This window comes from Lotus japonicus, chromosome 2 (assembly GCF_012489685.1).
Source record: "Lotus japonicus ecotype B-129 chromosome 2, LjGifu_v1.2".
NCBI lineage: Eukaryota > Viridiplantae > Streptophyta > Magnoliopsida > Fabales > Fabaceae > Lotus > Lotus japonicus.
In genome coordinates this window covers 80,147,730-80,162,124 of record NC_080042.1, presented here as the reverse complement: position 1 = coordinate 80,162,124, position 14,395 = coordinate 80,147,730, and the positions used below count along the sequence as shown (strand labels likewise).

At 34.2% G+C, this 14,395-nt stretch overlaps 2 protein-coding genes across 2 annotated transcripts; one reads left to right on the top strand and one right to left on the bottom strand.

The window, feature by feature from the left end:
- Positions 1–1,660: 1,660 nt before the first annotated feature.
- On the bottom strand, positions 1,661–7,214 carry LOC130735748 (ATP-dependent 6-phosphofructokinase 5, chloroplastic-like). The gene is made up of 13 exons (XM_057587647.1): positions 6,737–7,214; positions 6,528–6,618; positions 5,838–5,911; positions 4,962–5,073; positions 4,549–4,644; positions 4,314–4,415; positions 4,145–4,219; positions 3,766–3,906; positions 3,578–3,694; positions 3,392–3,496; positions 3,121–3,201; positions 2,902–3,030; positions 1,661–2,279 (listed from the first exon to the last, which is right to left on the bottom strand). Exons 1-13 carry the CDS (start codon positions 7,054–7,056, stop codon positions 2,112–2,114), a joined length of 1,611 nt encoding a protein of 536 aa, XP_057443630.1. The 5' UTR covers positions 7,057–7,214; the 3' UTR covers positions 1,661–2,111.
- A 5,603-nt stretch (positions 7,215–12,817) lies between these two features.
- On the top strand, positions 12,818–14,035 carry LOC130735747 (uncharacterized). Its single transcript, XM_057587646.1, has 2 exons — positions 12,818–12,995; positions 13,072–14,035. The coding sequence occupies exons 1-2, from the start codon at positions 12,987–12,989 to the stop codon at positions 13,579–13,581; spliced, it is 519 nt and encodes a 172-aa protein (XP_057443629.1). The 5' UTR covers positions 12,818–12,986; the 3' UTR covers positions 13,582–14,035.
- The last annotated feature ends 360 nt before the right edge of the window (positions 14,036–14,395 follow it).

Here is a 14,395-nt window from a genome sequence, read left to right as displayed (position 1 = left end):
CCGAAGCCAAAACCGAAGAGAGATCGATATTCCATTATCAATAATGTTATCTCTACTCTTCAAATATACTTTCACCTCTATAAAATATGAAGAGAAGAGAAATAAATGGGTGATACAATGGATAATTTAATAGGAAATGCAAAGAAAGAAAAAAATAATGAATATAAATTTTTTTTGGATAAGCAAATTAAGATTAAAGAGAGATACTAGGGGTATCTCGACCCAATATAAATGAGATGTAAGGAAATGTGAGGTGTGTATATATCACTACCATTATTGTGGAGTACCAATTTTAAAATGTTCTTCTGGCTAATAAAGCATTGCATTTCCATATCTTTTAACACGATTATGGTAATGGTACATTTATAAGGAGGTCCCTCTTTTTGGTTTCATTATGGCGAGTGAGGGTTAATTTGCTCTGGCGTTAATTAATACAAGATTTAATTAGTAGTACATGAAACAATTAATTTGATTAACTCATGTCTACTTTTTGTTTTAATTTTACATTGGACTTACATTTTTTACATAAACAAAAAGGTTAAGTTGATCACTTTTTCAATATGCAAAAGAACTTAGTTACGTTTAAATGTGGAGTTATCTTTTCAAAAAAAAAATGTGGAGTTATTGGATCGTCTCATATATTCCTATGAATCTATATTAGAAAAGTACTTGTGTGTACATACATGTATTTTATATAGATTTAGCTTCATACATTTCTATTTTAATTTTAGGCATACAATCTGTTTTTGTATTATGAGTGTGTTTATATAAACATTCTCCAAAATAGCTTCCATTTGTAAAAAACAAAAAATTCTCCAAAAAGTAAAAGCACATTAACTCAATACCACCTCATAGTTCCATTGGATTTTTGTTTGTTTTCTTTATTAGAATGATGTAAATGTGTTTTTAGAATGAAACCAACTTAATACCAAACCGTCTCTAACTTGTTTAAAGAGTTAAAATGGGTGAACATAATATTAGTGATATTAGGTGCAACATTTCAAAAACCAATTGTTACAAAAGCTTAAATTATTGAGTAAATACTCTTAAATTATTTAAGGTTTTATATTATATTTCTAACACGCTCTCTTGTGCAAGAGTCCACTTAAGTTTGAAGCATGAGCAATGCACAAACTCACCAATCATGCGCCAAAATTCCACTCGTTTATTATAATAATGAAGGACAATTATCGTTAAACTCCAGACTACTTAATCATAAAAGTTCTATGTGAAGAACCAATTATCCTAAAAGTTTAAGTTGTTGGGTAAATGACCTAGAATGGTTTTATATTATATTTCTAACACAACCAATAAAATGTTAATTTAATGGTAGACAAACTAAATCCACGTAAGAGTGATGACACAAGTTTAAACTTCAAGAAAGTCATATATGTTGGAAGAAACTATCACAGTTCCTGAAAAGGTTTCCACTCGTGAAAGGAAAAAAAAAAGGTTAGCATCCAGCACAATGCTTCCTACTAATACAGATGAATAAAAATGGATAACAAGCATACATTTTATCTTCATCACACGTTCTCATATTAGTTCACATCCCCATAGTTCCTCTCAGTCTTCCAACCAAAATGGGAAATTATGACGGGATATGCTTAAAATAAATGGAAACACCATATTTATGAAGAAAATATAAATAGTCCTGAATTTGATTATTGGCTCTGGAGTATTGACATACATACATATACTTTCACTAGAAATATTCTGTTATTTGAATACTCTATGCACAAATGAACCATAAACTTCATCTCCAGGAATGCAAAGATTAAACAGGCAATCTAATGACTGACGCTTGAGTCCAAACACAAAGCAACAGTTAAATCTCCTATGATTTCTCACTATATTTGGATCTTATGATCGATTAAGTAAATAATGCTTGGTTATTCCTGTTCATGTTTTATTTTGAATGTAAATGGCAGGACTGTGGATTTTCGATGCCATAAAAATACCTAATTTTTTGAATGATGTGGAAATGCCATCCTTTGTATAATTTCCACTTATGAAAAAAAATATCTTTCTAAACTATCTTCCTATGATGTACTTACTCAAATGAAGCCTGAATTCCCAAGCCTCTTGAGTAAACTAGAAAGGTAAAATTATCAAATGAAGTCGGGTTGGCCTGTTGATGTTAAGCATCGATGCCACATTCGACTGTTAGGGTCCAGTAACTTAGGATGAGATATTACTTCTGGGATGGGAAAGTAAGCATAGTGTGTGTTACATAGGCCAACTGTAATGCCACTGAATCCAGCAAATGCGCCATGAACCTGCAATACAAAAGGTGTGAATCACACTATCAAATGACAAATGAATTGAGGAGTTGAATTTATCTTCAAGGTCATACATAACCAAAATTCACCAACATGTAGTTGCCCCCCTTAATCTCAGAAATACATTATTAGTATCTAAAGCAGTGAACATGTGGAGGGAGAAGAATCAGAGAAAGATGGAGGAGACTCAATGATTACAGGGGTAACTCAATCCTCTCTTATTTTAGTGCCTGATTTATCACATTCTATGGAACTGAAAATTCAGGTATTTTAACATGTCATTGTTATTAACATAGCCTATATCTTTATCTGAAAGAGAGTAGACCAGTAGCGACATAGAGCCTGTTTGGATGCAGACTGAAGAGCACTTATTGAAGGTTATCCAGCGTTTCTTTTTGGCAGCCTTTCTTTTTTCTAGTAGATGAGCTCTAATAAGTGTTCTTTAGTTCTATCCAAACGAGATCATAGTAACTTAAATTGAGATCTAGATTTCCCATGCTTATAGGTTGAGGGAAGGATAAACATCACCTACAAGTGCCTATCAGTAAAGTGCTGATGAGTAAAGGTGAAACTAGACATGTGCAACATCAGACAAATAGATCGAGGAAGAGTGACTAACAGCATTTTGTCCAAGTACAGTGCATAAAATTCCATCTGAAGCATTTGCTGTACATGCCCGGATCATGTATGTGGGATCAATATATTTCACATCAGCATGAATACCAATCTCCTTGAAATATTTTTTAGTCTGAAATAGAAAAGTTGTTAGAACAAATAAGTGCTAACGAACCTCTTGTAATTATAAGTACCAATGTACCATAAATAAGTGCTAACGAACCTCTTGTTGGATATGTACACCAATGTCTCCCAATTTAACATTCCCTGAAGCATCAGTTCCATTGGTTTTTTGAAGTAAATTCTGCATCAAGAAGATACATTAATTAGCTCATTTATATTTCTGCGTCCAAATGTAATCTGTCTTAAGAAAATATATTCAGCAATACTTAATCTTCTATTGGTCCATACCATATAATATAAGCGCGAACATTTAGTAATGCAGGTTTTGTTGATTGAATAATATCCGAAAATGATTAAATAATCTAAATCACCTGTCCAGCTCCTTCTGCCACACAGAGTACTGCTGATCCCTTTGTTTCTATAAGGTGTTTGAGATGACTCAGAACTCCATGAGGTCCATGTAAATTGAAAGGAACCTTTGAATCACAGCAATAACTTGTGTCAGTTTATCAATATGACAAAGACAAAGAGCTCTGACCAATTTTTATCATATATACCTCAGGAATTAGACATATGTCAATCTGTCCACTGGCCAAGGAAGCATGCATTGCTATGAATCCGCTGTGACGACCCATCAATTTTACAACCCCAATTCCATGATATGCACTATGTGCCTAGTAAGATGAGGGAAGAGATATAAATATCACAATATCGTCAAAATGATTGAGAATATTAAGTAATTTACCTCAATATATGCAGAACTTATTGCTCTTTGTGCTTCTTCAACAGCAGTATCAAAGCCAAAAGTTTTGTCCATCAGTAGAATATCATTGTCTATAGTTTTAGGCACTCCAATTACTGACACCTTAAGCCGTCTTTTACAACACTGAAGGCGGAAAAAATCTTAAACTCATTACATATATTAGAGAAGCTTAGATATTTTAATGGTACGCAAAATATAAGTGAAGATTCTTCAATATCCCAGATGATGCACATCTTGAATAACTGTCTATTAATATACCGTTTCATGTCAATATTGAGAAATCCGAAAAAAAAGCCATCATAGATAAGAAAAATATCCAATTGAATGCTATCAATTAATACAAGGTTAAAGAAATAACAACCTCATTGTGAATTGCATTTGCACCAGCATGCGTGCCATTTCCACCCAACACAAAGAGCATGTTAATCCCTCTTTCCTGCAATCAATATATGCACATAAAATAAATCCCAGTAAATCTTCTCCACGGAATCATCAATTCTGTTAATAGAATGAATCAATCAATCAAGTACCGCCAAACTGTCCACGATATCACTGACTCCAGGTCCTCCACGTGAAACTCCTAATAGGCTTCCACCTGAAAGATGAATATTTTGAACTACTTTCCTCGACAACTGTAAATGAAATCCCAATACGGGAAAGAGTTATTAACAAAAAACACTCAAGTTCAATAGATTTAAGATAGATCTTTAGTTAAATTAATTGAAGTTTACACCAAATTCAACAAGAAGGAAATAACAGGATTACCGGCACTTCAGTTAGGTCTTTGTCAGTAAATCCGCGATAACCAAAAGGAATACCGACAATCTTTGTTACACCATATATTTCAAGCGTGATTACAATCTGCAGAACATTCATTATTGAATCAAACATTAATAAGAAAATTATTGAACATAATAACTAGAACTGGTTTAGAATGGTAACAAAGCTACAAACATCTGTAATAAATTATTTATAATTTTAAACCTAAATGCAAAGATAAGGGATGCTTAAAGCATGCCTAAGACAATTACATAACAGCAAATAATATATTTCAGGTCTGCCAATAACTTGGACACAAGAGAATTTTACAACCCAAAAATATAATGATAACGCATTGTCAAAATGGTACATTCAATGCAAATAAAAAATGATTAGAAACAATTTGATCACAAACTAACCTGTCTGATGACATCATTAAGACCAGGACAGAGCCCTCCACAAGTAACAATGGCTGCCTTTACTTCTTCTGGTTTAAAGTATATGTCCTTCCGAGGTCCAGCTCGGTGAACCCTAAAAGAATTCAAGAAACTCTTACCAAATATGCTGGTCTTAGAAACAACACTATATGCATCAAGAAAAACAATAGTAGTAACTACTCTTCATGATTTTTAGGAACATATTTCTCTCCCTCTCACAGAAAAAGGCAATGAGGTTATTGTGATATTCACATCCCACTGTCCAATAAATTTGTGAATGTTTTGGAACTTAATTGATTGTTAAGAAATTGTGCATCAGAATTGCAGCACATCAATTCTATGCTCAGTGATTTCACTCAGCCACTTCATTCTATACATTGACAACATGAAATCTAGTCAATGTGGTAGTAAACAATGCTGATAATCAGATGACTTAGAAGAGATGCTTACAATATTATCCAATATTTGTCCAAAAGAAATGTTGTGGGTAAAATGATAAAATGTATTAATCAATTCAAGTATTGGAAGACGTGTAATAAGAATTTAATCATCAAAACCATGATTCAGTTATCTAGCTAGGAAGGGGCATGAATTCTCAAAGTCCAAATTTCCTCTTAAGTTTCATACAAGAAAGAGCTAAGTTCAGAAACATTTTTGTTTGGGGGTATTTAGTGCAACTTGTTGAAAAAACACATCTGATGTCCAGTACTAAATTCAACTCAACTTCAGACTTTCCAATATCCAATTAAATAAGATGGACCATTATTTTTTAATAAACAACATTAATATCCCTTTGACTGGCATATGCATAATCAGTTACTAAGTTCCAGATTAAAATTGGGAAATTAAATACTTTACCATTGTTCCACCCAATTACAACCAGGATCAATGCACTCCGCACCAGCAGATGTAGGTGATGAATGGTATATTGTCTAAAGATAAAAGCAAACAGAAAAAAAAAAATTAACATTCAGCACTGCCAACAAATGTATTTTAAACTTGCTTAAATAAGATCATCAATTAATATCCGATACAAGCATTTCACTGCAATTAAATTGCATTTATAAGAGACATTCCAATGCAAGGATAACAAAAAATGCAAAAACTGGTTTCTCTTACAAGACAAATATTGGCTGAAGTGCATGAACAAGAATAAATATTTTGACAGCTTTTCAACCAACTAACCAGGCATCACAAAAAGACTATTGACATTGTCCAAAAAGAAAACTAATTTTATTGAAAATCAGTAAAGCAACAAGAAAAGTTCAAATGTCATGGTTAAAGAAAACAAAAGGAGATGGCAAGAGAGGAACACAGAAACTGATGACATGTGAGTACAATAAAGATCCACCGAATAAAACAGTATCAACAGTAACGTTACAAGGTTTTAAATTGCAGTCCACAACCGCAACTGCTGGAGTCTCTGATTGGCATCATGACCACAATTTCGGCGATGCAGCCGCAACCGCAATTTAAAAACAGCTATTGAGCAACCTCCTCACATTCAATTTAAATTCAAACAACATAAGTATGAACAAAGAAAACTACCTTGAGAAGCACTCTGTCATTATCATTAATATATCCATTCCATTCCTCATCCAAAGGATAACTACCAGGGAAGTCTTTAGTCATAGGAGTTCTGTCACATACACCCAAAAATGAAAAAAAAAAACCCAGAATGCAATTATTAATGCAGCCACAAAATAAAGTGATCATGAAGTAAACAACACTAAACACCAAGCAACTAACCAACCAACCTCATTTTGAGACAAAAGGTGGAAGGCATAGAAGCAGCATCAGGGAAAGCATCAGTAACATGAGGGAGTCTGAAACGAGCCTCGAAATCCTCCTTGAACTTGATTTTCCAATCAGGGTCACTGAAATCAATCGGGGTGTTTTGGCTCTTAATCTGAGCGAAGACTCGAAGTTTATTGCAGACTCTGGCATGTAGTGGTGAATGGTGAAAAGGGTTGGAGCGGGAGAACCCACATGAGTAATGGGTAGAAGAAGGTGTTAGGCCATGAAGGGTGGTGGTGACATTGTGGGTGATCACGTGCGAGAGCGAGAGGGTACCCATGGAAGAAACAGAGATATGATCGATATCTCAGAGAGTGATGAAGAGGGTTGTTCTTGTATGCGACATCACATGAAAGACAATTGCGATGCAGTTTAGTATGCAGATGTTGTTGTTGTCAACCATGGAATCTTCAACCTTCGTAGTTTATAAGGAAACAAGCTCAAAATTAGTTAGTTGGTTACTTCGTGCCTTTATTTGACCCCGAACAGTTAGGGGGTGTTTGGTTTTAAACTTTAAATAATGGATTTTAGCTTTTTGCTTTTATTATAAAAATCAAATTTCATTATTTTAAACAAGAGGTTGATGTAAATTTCAAAAAAAAAAAACAAGAGGTTGATGTATAAATATTTGGAGTAAACAAAATGAAGCTTGTGGTGCGTTTGTTACAAGGTTGGAAAATACATTTCCGAGAATTGGAGGTTGGAAAATTGGCGGTTGGATTTGCCACTCCACAAACTAGATTTGCCACCCCACTTTAAAGGGGAGAAATATGAAAATACCCTATTTCTAAGTACTCCGGAATTTAAAGTTCCGAAGTACTCAAGAACTTAAAAGTTAGCGCCCCAACTTTTTTAATACTCCGGAAGTTAAAGTTTTGAAGTACTCCTGAACTTAAAGTTCCAGAGAATAGTTCTGACATTTTAAAAAAAACATGAGATGCCAAATCTGGTACTTAGGGTGCCAAATCTCCCTTAGAAAATGCATATTCAGCTGCATCCTTAGAAAAAATGCATGCTAGCTCTAGAAAAGTCTACAGTACTTTTCTAGTATTTGCTCATTCTATTCAAATATTTACACATGTTCTATGTAAGGTTGTGTTTTCCATTTTTTTTTCAATTTTTCTAAATTTAAAATATGAGTACAGAGTTTTTTTGTATTACATGAGTCTCCATTGTATATTTGAGAAATAGATTAAGATAAAGTTATGGTTGAGAATTGAGATTAAGATTAAGTTTTTTTTTTTATCAAAAAAAAGATTAAGTTTTTTTGAAACATAAGATCACTTTAAAGATAGTTTCAAGGTTACAAGAATAAAATAAAAAACAAATTACGGAGCTAAATAAATGAACACTTAAATTTTGGATTGTTTATTTATTTTCAATAAAGTTATTCAAATAAAGTATTTTAATGCTAAGACTTTAAAATTCATCAAAAATTACATTCCACTTTAAATTTACTACATCCAAACACAGGGAGAGTTTAGAATTCCACTTCAAATCAACGACCTTCGAGATAAAAGAACATAGCAATCAATCGTTTTGATTTTTCTTCTGTAATTTGCTACCTTATATTGCTAAATGTATAGAAGACTTTTGCTTAATAAGAGAATCTCATAATCAGATTCGCATTTAGTTTGCAAGTTTTCCAAACACGTAAAATATCTTGATGCCGTACGTTCTTGATTCAACACAATGCCACTTCCAATGAATTAGTATTTGTTTTTTGTTGATGGGAGGAGCCTGGGTTTGAGTCCTCACCTACCAACCAAACCCTTATATGTAGATTGGAGACTCGACTTCAACTTGGAAGGTACCTCGTATTTGGTAAGTTGTTGAATAAGCCCCTAAAGTAAGCAAACATGTTAGCTGGTCATATAGCAATGTGAAAAATGTGGGGAACTCATTAACACCACCCAGTTCAATTACGAATCTGCAACTATTCAAGAGTTGAAGTCTTGCACTAGCTAGTTAAATATGGTGAGTTCAAGACTTTATAAGAGATGTAACTCATATACCTAATACATTTAGGTTAAAGATGTGTTGTTGGGTTCTATTGGAATCTTGATTCCTTGGCTCATAAGACTTGGTTCCTTGGCTCATAAGGTCTCCAATCTCCATACCTCTTCAACAAGTCGTATCAAAGCTATACAAGTCAATGATGTGTTGATACAAACAAGATTACATAAGGCGCTGAAAGGAAACACTGTCAACACGTATACCGATAAGTGAGAGGAACTGAGTTTGAGTGTTGTAAATGCAATTTGTCTGTGTTTGCAAAAGAATGTTCCACAGTTTGTGCATGGATGATAGAATGAAAATTCCACAAAATAATGTTCTTGAGATTGTTTAGTTTCAAGTGAAATGAAGTTCTTGAGATGGTTCAATTCTAAGTGGAGTGTACTCGTTGTGGTGAAGTATGATAATTTTTTTTGTCAGTATAAGCAATGAGAATTATGATTGTCAGTGTAGCCGATGGATATTTAAGACCCTTGCAATTAAGGTGAAGATTGTTGGAGTTGATTGCAATATAAGAATGTTAAATAACAAAGAAATTTATTGTCCCGTGGGAGACACATGAGCGTGAAACACCGGGAAGGAAGAAGAAGGTTCCAGAGACCATGGTTTTTTAGGAGCTAGAGGCGCAGGAAGATGAGGATGAAATTCTGATATGTGAAAACTAGATGGCATTAACGGAAGAACAAGAATTTATGTGGAGGTTGTGTTCGATATGGACGTCATTAAATGAGGGTCACATCACCATTTTCATTAAAATTTGGATGAACAGTTGATAAATAGACCAAAATTGTTCACGTCACAAAAATTGGGATTCAAGTTGTTTGTTTTGAAAATTGGGAATCCAAATTGCACAATTCCAATAGATCATGAATGAAAGTGCAATTAAGCCTTTAATATACAGGGGTTGTCTAAATGACCCATGGTGATATTTGGGTTAAATAACCCATGATCTAAGTGGACCAATCACATTCAAGATAATTAGTTGAATTTTTTATATTTTATTAATTAATTTATTTAGGGTTAAATATGGTTTTAGTCCCTAACTTATACACATAAATATAAAATGGTACTTGAAAGAAATATAAAGATTTTAGCCCTTCAAAATTTTATTTTCGATCTAAAATGGTTCCATGTGAAATTTTTTACATCTATTTCAGTCCCTTAAAAATTTCTTCCATCAAATTAAGTCCTCTTCGCCCCTCATAATTATTTCAAAATCCAAAAATTCATATCTTCATCTCTAAAACCCCTCATTTCATTTACAATTATATTGGAAAAACTTTACAAGTAGGCAGGGCATTGCCATTTACAATTTTTATGTTTTGTTTGTTCGCCATTTACAATTCACGTTTACATCTCATGTTCATCTCTTGGGATGAAAAGATCACGCTTCCTAAGCTTCCTATGTGAAAATAAGAATTGCATAAATGTTGGGTTTCAACTTTTTCATAAACATCAACATAAACGAAATACAGTATTTAAATGACATTAATTTTGAATGTGAAGTTTGTCAACGCCTTTGTGCAGCAAACATTGCAAATCTGATAATATTGCAAACAGTGCAGCAAACATAAAACACGCTGAGGAAAGAAAACCCTATCTATTATTCCAATATATGTATTCAATTTAGAATACAATCAAGATCATTTCGTAAAAGGCTCAGCCCCATGCCAAGTGAATTGACTGCGTCAGCGACACTGATGCAACCCACAAAATCACTCCCACACAGGATGAAGAAGATGGAGGGGTTTTGAAAATCAAGATATAAACTTCTAGGTTTTGAAATAATTATTAAGGGAGAATAAATAAGGGTTCATTTAGTGTACACAACTTTTTTCTTGTGTAAGGTTGCACAACCCTAGAAATACCTACTATAGCAGGTGTTTCCAGTCTTTTTCATTTAAAAATAAATACAAATATATTTTCAGTTTTAGCCCATATGTAACATAAATCATGATTGTCACCTCATACTTCATCTAATTCATTCTTTCCCTATCATTGATGAAATCAGCAAATGGTCCTGCTGAGATATATTCATCAAAGTTTATTCGATCTGATCTGAATATTTTTTGATTCTCGAACAAAAAGCATTAAAGCTTATGGACCCTAAGCCACTGCAAATAAGGTTTGCTTTCTTTTTCCTCCTACTTCTAGCTAATCTCTTAAAAGATGGATCGAATTGAGAGTCAATAACACTAATCTTCTAATAGCATAATAATAATTTACAAGTATTAACATCTCCGAAAAAAAAAAGAAATGTAACATACAACTGGAGGTTGTCCAGAATCTCTGCATACTCCATTGGAGTTGCCTCATTAAAAACACTTCATCCCAGATCTTGCATAAATCATCCTTATCTGCTGAATATATCTAAATGTATCTCATCAAAAAGCTAAACAAACACGTGAGATATATTCATAGCTTCTGGGTCTGCGATATATTCATCTGATATGTTCCATCGTGTTTGGGTCTGCGATTTTAGAAGAATATGTAATTGCAATCTTAACAGCAACGGATCGAATTCGCACCAACAGGAACCCGCACCAACAACCTCCAAAGCCCCAAATTCGCACCAACCCCCAACCCAATTTCGCATAACCGGAATTTGAAATCCCTAAATTCGCACCAACAGATCGAAGCCAGAAGAGAAGGGCGAAGAGAACCCTAACTTCCCAAAAGACGATGAACCATGAACCATGGAGGACGAAGCGCAGAGAAGGTCCAAGCGAGGTAGACGATGACGGTAGAGAAAAGGGGAAGAGGAGAGTGGGGAATGAAACACGATGACAAGGGTAAAATTGGCTCGGGGTAAAACATGTTAATATCAATAGATTTAGGGAATTTTTATATTTTAAGAAACAAGTGGGCCAGAACATAATTTAGTAAAATAAAAAAATTCAAAATGAAATAACCGGGGAGGAACCTGCTATAGAAGGTTTTTCTAGGGTTGTGCAACCTTACACAAGAAAAAAGTTGTGCACAGTAAATGAGCCCAATAAATAATTATGAATGGAGAAGAGGACTTAATTTGATGGAAGAAATTTTGAGGGACTGAAATAGATGTAAAAAAATCCACATTGAACCATTTTAGATAAAAATAAAATTTCAAATGACTAAAATCTTTATATTTTTTTTAGGTACCATTTTATATTTATGCGTATAAGTTAGGGAGCAAAAATATATTTAATAATAAATAAATTAATAAATAAATATAGAAATATCAACTAATTATCTTGAGTGTGATTGGTCCACCTAAATCATGGGTTATTTAACCCAAATATCACCATGGGTCATTTAGACAACCCTTAATATATAATACAATGTACATGAAGTCTAGTTATGCAGTTACCAAATCAAAACCATTAAGTGAATGTTCAATGGTTCATATTCAAGTCGGAGTTATTAAGATAGAAATTTAAGTCGTTAAATATTCCTTGGGATATTTTCACTACACTAAATCTAACAGCTAGCGCTAACAAAATTGGCAAGTGTTTTGTTTATAAAAATTATGGAGGAACAATGAGATTAACTTCCACTTATTATGTTTGGTATATAGCTAGCATTTTCATAAATGTAATCCCCCTAAAAGGAAGTGATGGTTATTCTTAGTAAAATTAAACTGCTGAATAGGTTTTGTTCAACCAAATTGTAATAAGCCTTGGGGAAAGGGTGCCCATCCAATGCAGATACATCAATCATGTGGGCAATGTGCCCCTGTTGTTGATTGTGCTTTAAGGGCAACCCAGACAGCCTTATTTCTTCCAAGTAAAGCACAATTTTAAATTTGTCTCCCCTCATTAACTCTCATGCAAGCCCAAATCTATGCTAAACCAGTAAGAGCTATTTGGCTCCTAAGTTTGCATGAGCCAACAGAAACAACCTTTAGTACTGTCATATTTTTCCTAAGAACCCCATGCATTGTCCTATTCCTTACAAATTGTCACAGGTCCCATCTCAGCATGTCTAAATCACATTGCTGGTATATAATGCATATTTGATGTTGCACCAATTCACTATAACATGGATCAGCATGGAAAGTACACCAAGGCAAAAATTAAGAAAATGCTTCTTTCTAGTTCACAATGTTACCCTTAGCATGTTTGGGTCAGTTTCTCTTCCATCAGGATCAATTCTAGAACTCAAAAGCTACTCACAGAAGCTTCTGTTCATAATCGATTCTGGACTAATCCAAACATGTTAAAGGTCTAATTAACCGGAGCATATATTGATTAGCACGGTTTTTTTCTTTCTTTCTGATCAATCCATTGTTGAACTGCAGGGGAAAATTAATCAGGTGCAGAACAACAACATCCTTGGAGCTATCATTTCCGAAGAGGAGTTGAAGATACGAAGTGAGCTTGGGATGAAGATTGAAAGGGATCTAGAAGAGGAAATCAAGGAAGGTATATACAATCTTGCTCTTCGATTGCACCGGATTCTCCAGCAGCGGAAGGAGAGAGATGCAAAAGAAGCATCTGAACTAGACAACCGAACCAGAGCACTTTCTGAGGTGAAAATAAACATAAGAATGGAAGGGGAAACTAAAATTGAAATCAAAGAGGTTAGCAAAGAACCGGCTGAAAAGGGTTGTCATAGTCCACAGGGTTGTAGACCAAAAAATAATGTGAAAGCAGTGAAGAAAGTTGATTGGGAGAAGACTCTGCGAGCAGGTTCGAGCCTTGTTTCTGTCAACAGATCATGTGTCAGCTCAAAGCACAAGGATAGAGTGCTGAGGGGAAAGAATGCAAGAGGAGAGAAGAAGCTACTTCATTTAGGGTGGAAGGTTTAAAGCTCAATTCTTTTTTTTTTCCATTTTTGTTTTGGTTGGATGCATAGTGTGGTATGATTCTCCCTATAAAGATGAATGATGCAGCGAGTGACCTGAAGGCTTGGAAGTTGTTTTTATGAAATAAAGTATCAATTCAGTGTGATCTGTGTTTATTAAACTTCAGGTTTTCCCTACCTTTTAAGTTTTAATCAAAATTCAGTCCCTGATCATACACGGACCACGAAATAGTGGTGATCACTTGAGACACCTAATTTTGTGGTGGCTTAGGAAATGGATGGAAAAAACAACTTTGTCACTTTTGTGACGGTTTAAAACCATCACAAAAAAGGTGTCGAAAGTGGTCTCCACTATCGTGTGGGCTACCATTCTTTATAGGATAATGTAACAACAATATAATATACTATTGATACTCAATTGTTTAGTTGAGAATTCAATTGTATAACTAGTGTGTATATAAAACGATTTGTTTGGAGACTTACCCATCAATACATTATCAGTTTATTCATTGTTTGACACTACCATTGTATTAATTGTATATGTTTATCCATAAATCAAGTCTTATAAGTTATTCCAGCTTAGAGGTGAAATTACACAAGATAAGAAGATAAGATTGTGACGTATAAATAAGCTACTTGAAAATAATTCATTACAGCTGCCATCACCATTGCCGCCTCCACACCACCATGTACCCTCCACTGCCACTGCCACCACTTGCACAACCGCCACCACTATCATTACTGCCATCCTCCAACCATTGCCACCCTTGCCAGTAGAACTACCACTCTCCATCACCACCACTGCAACTATAAGACAT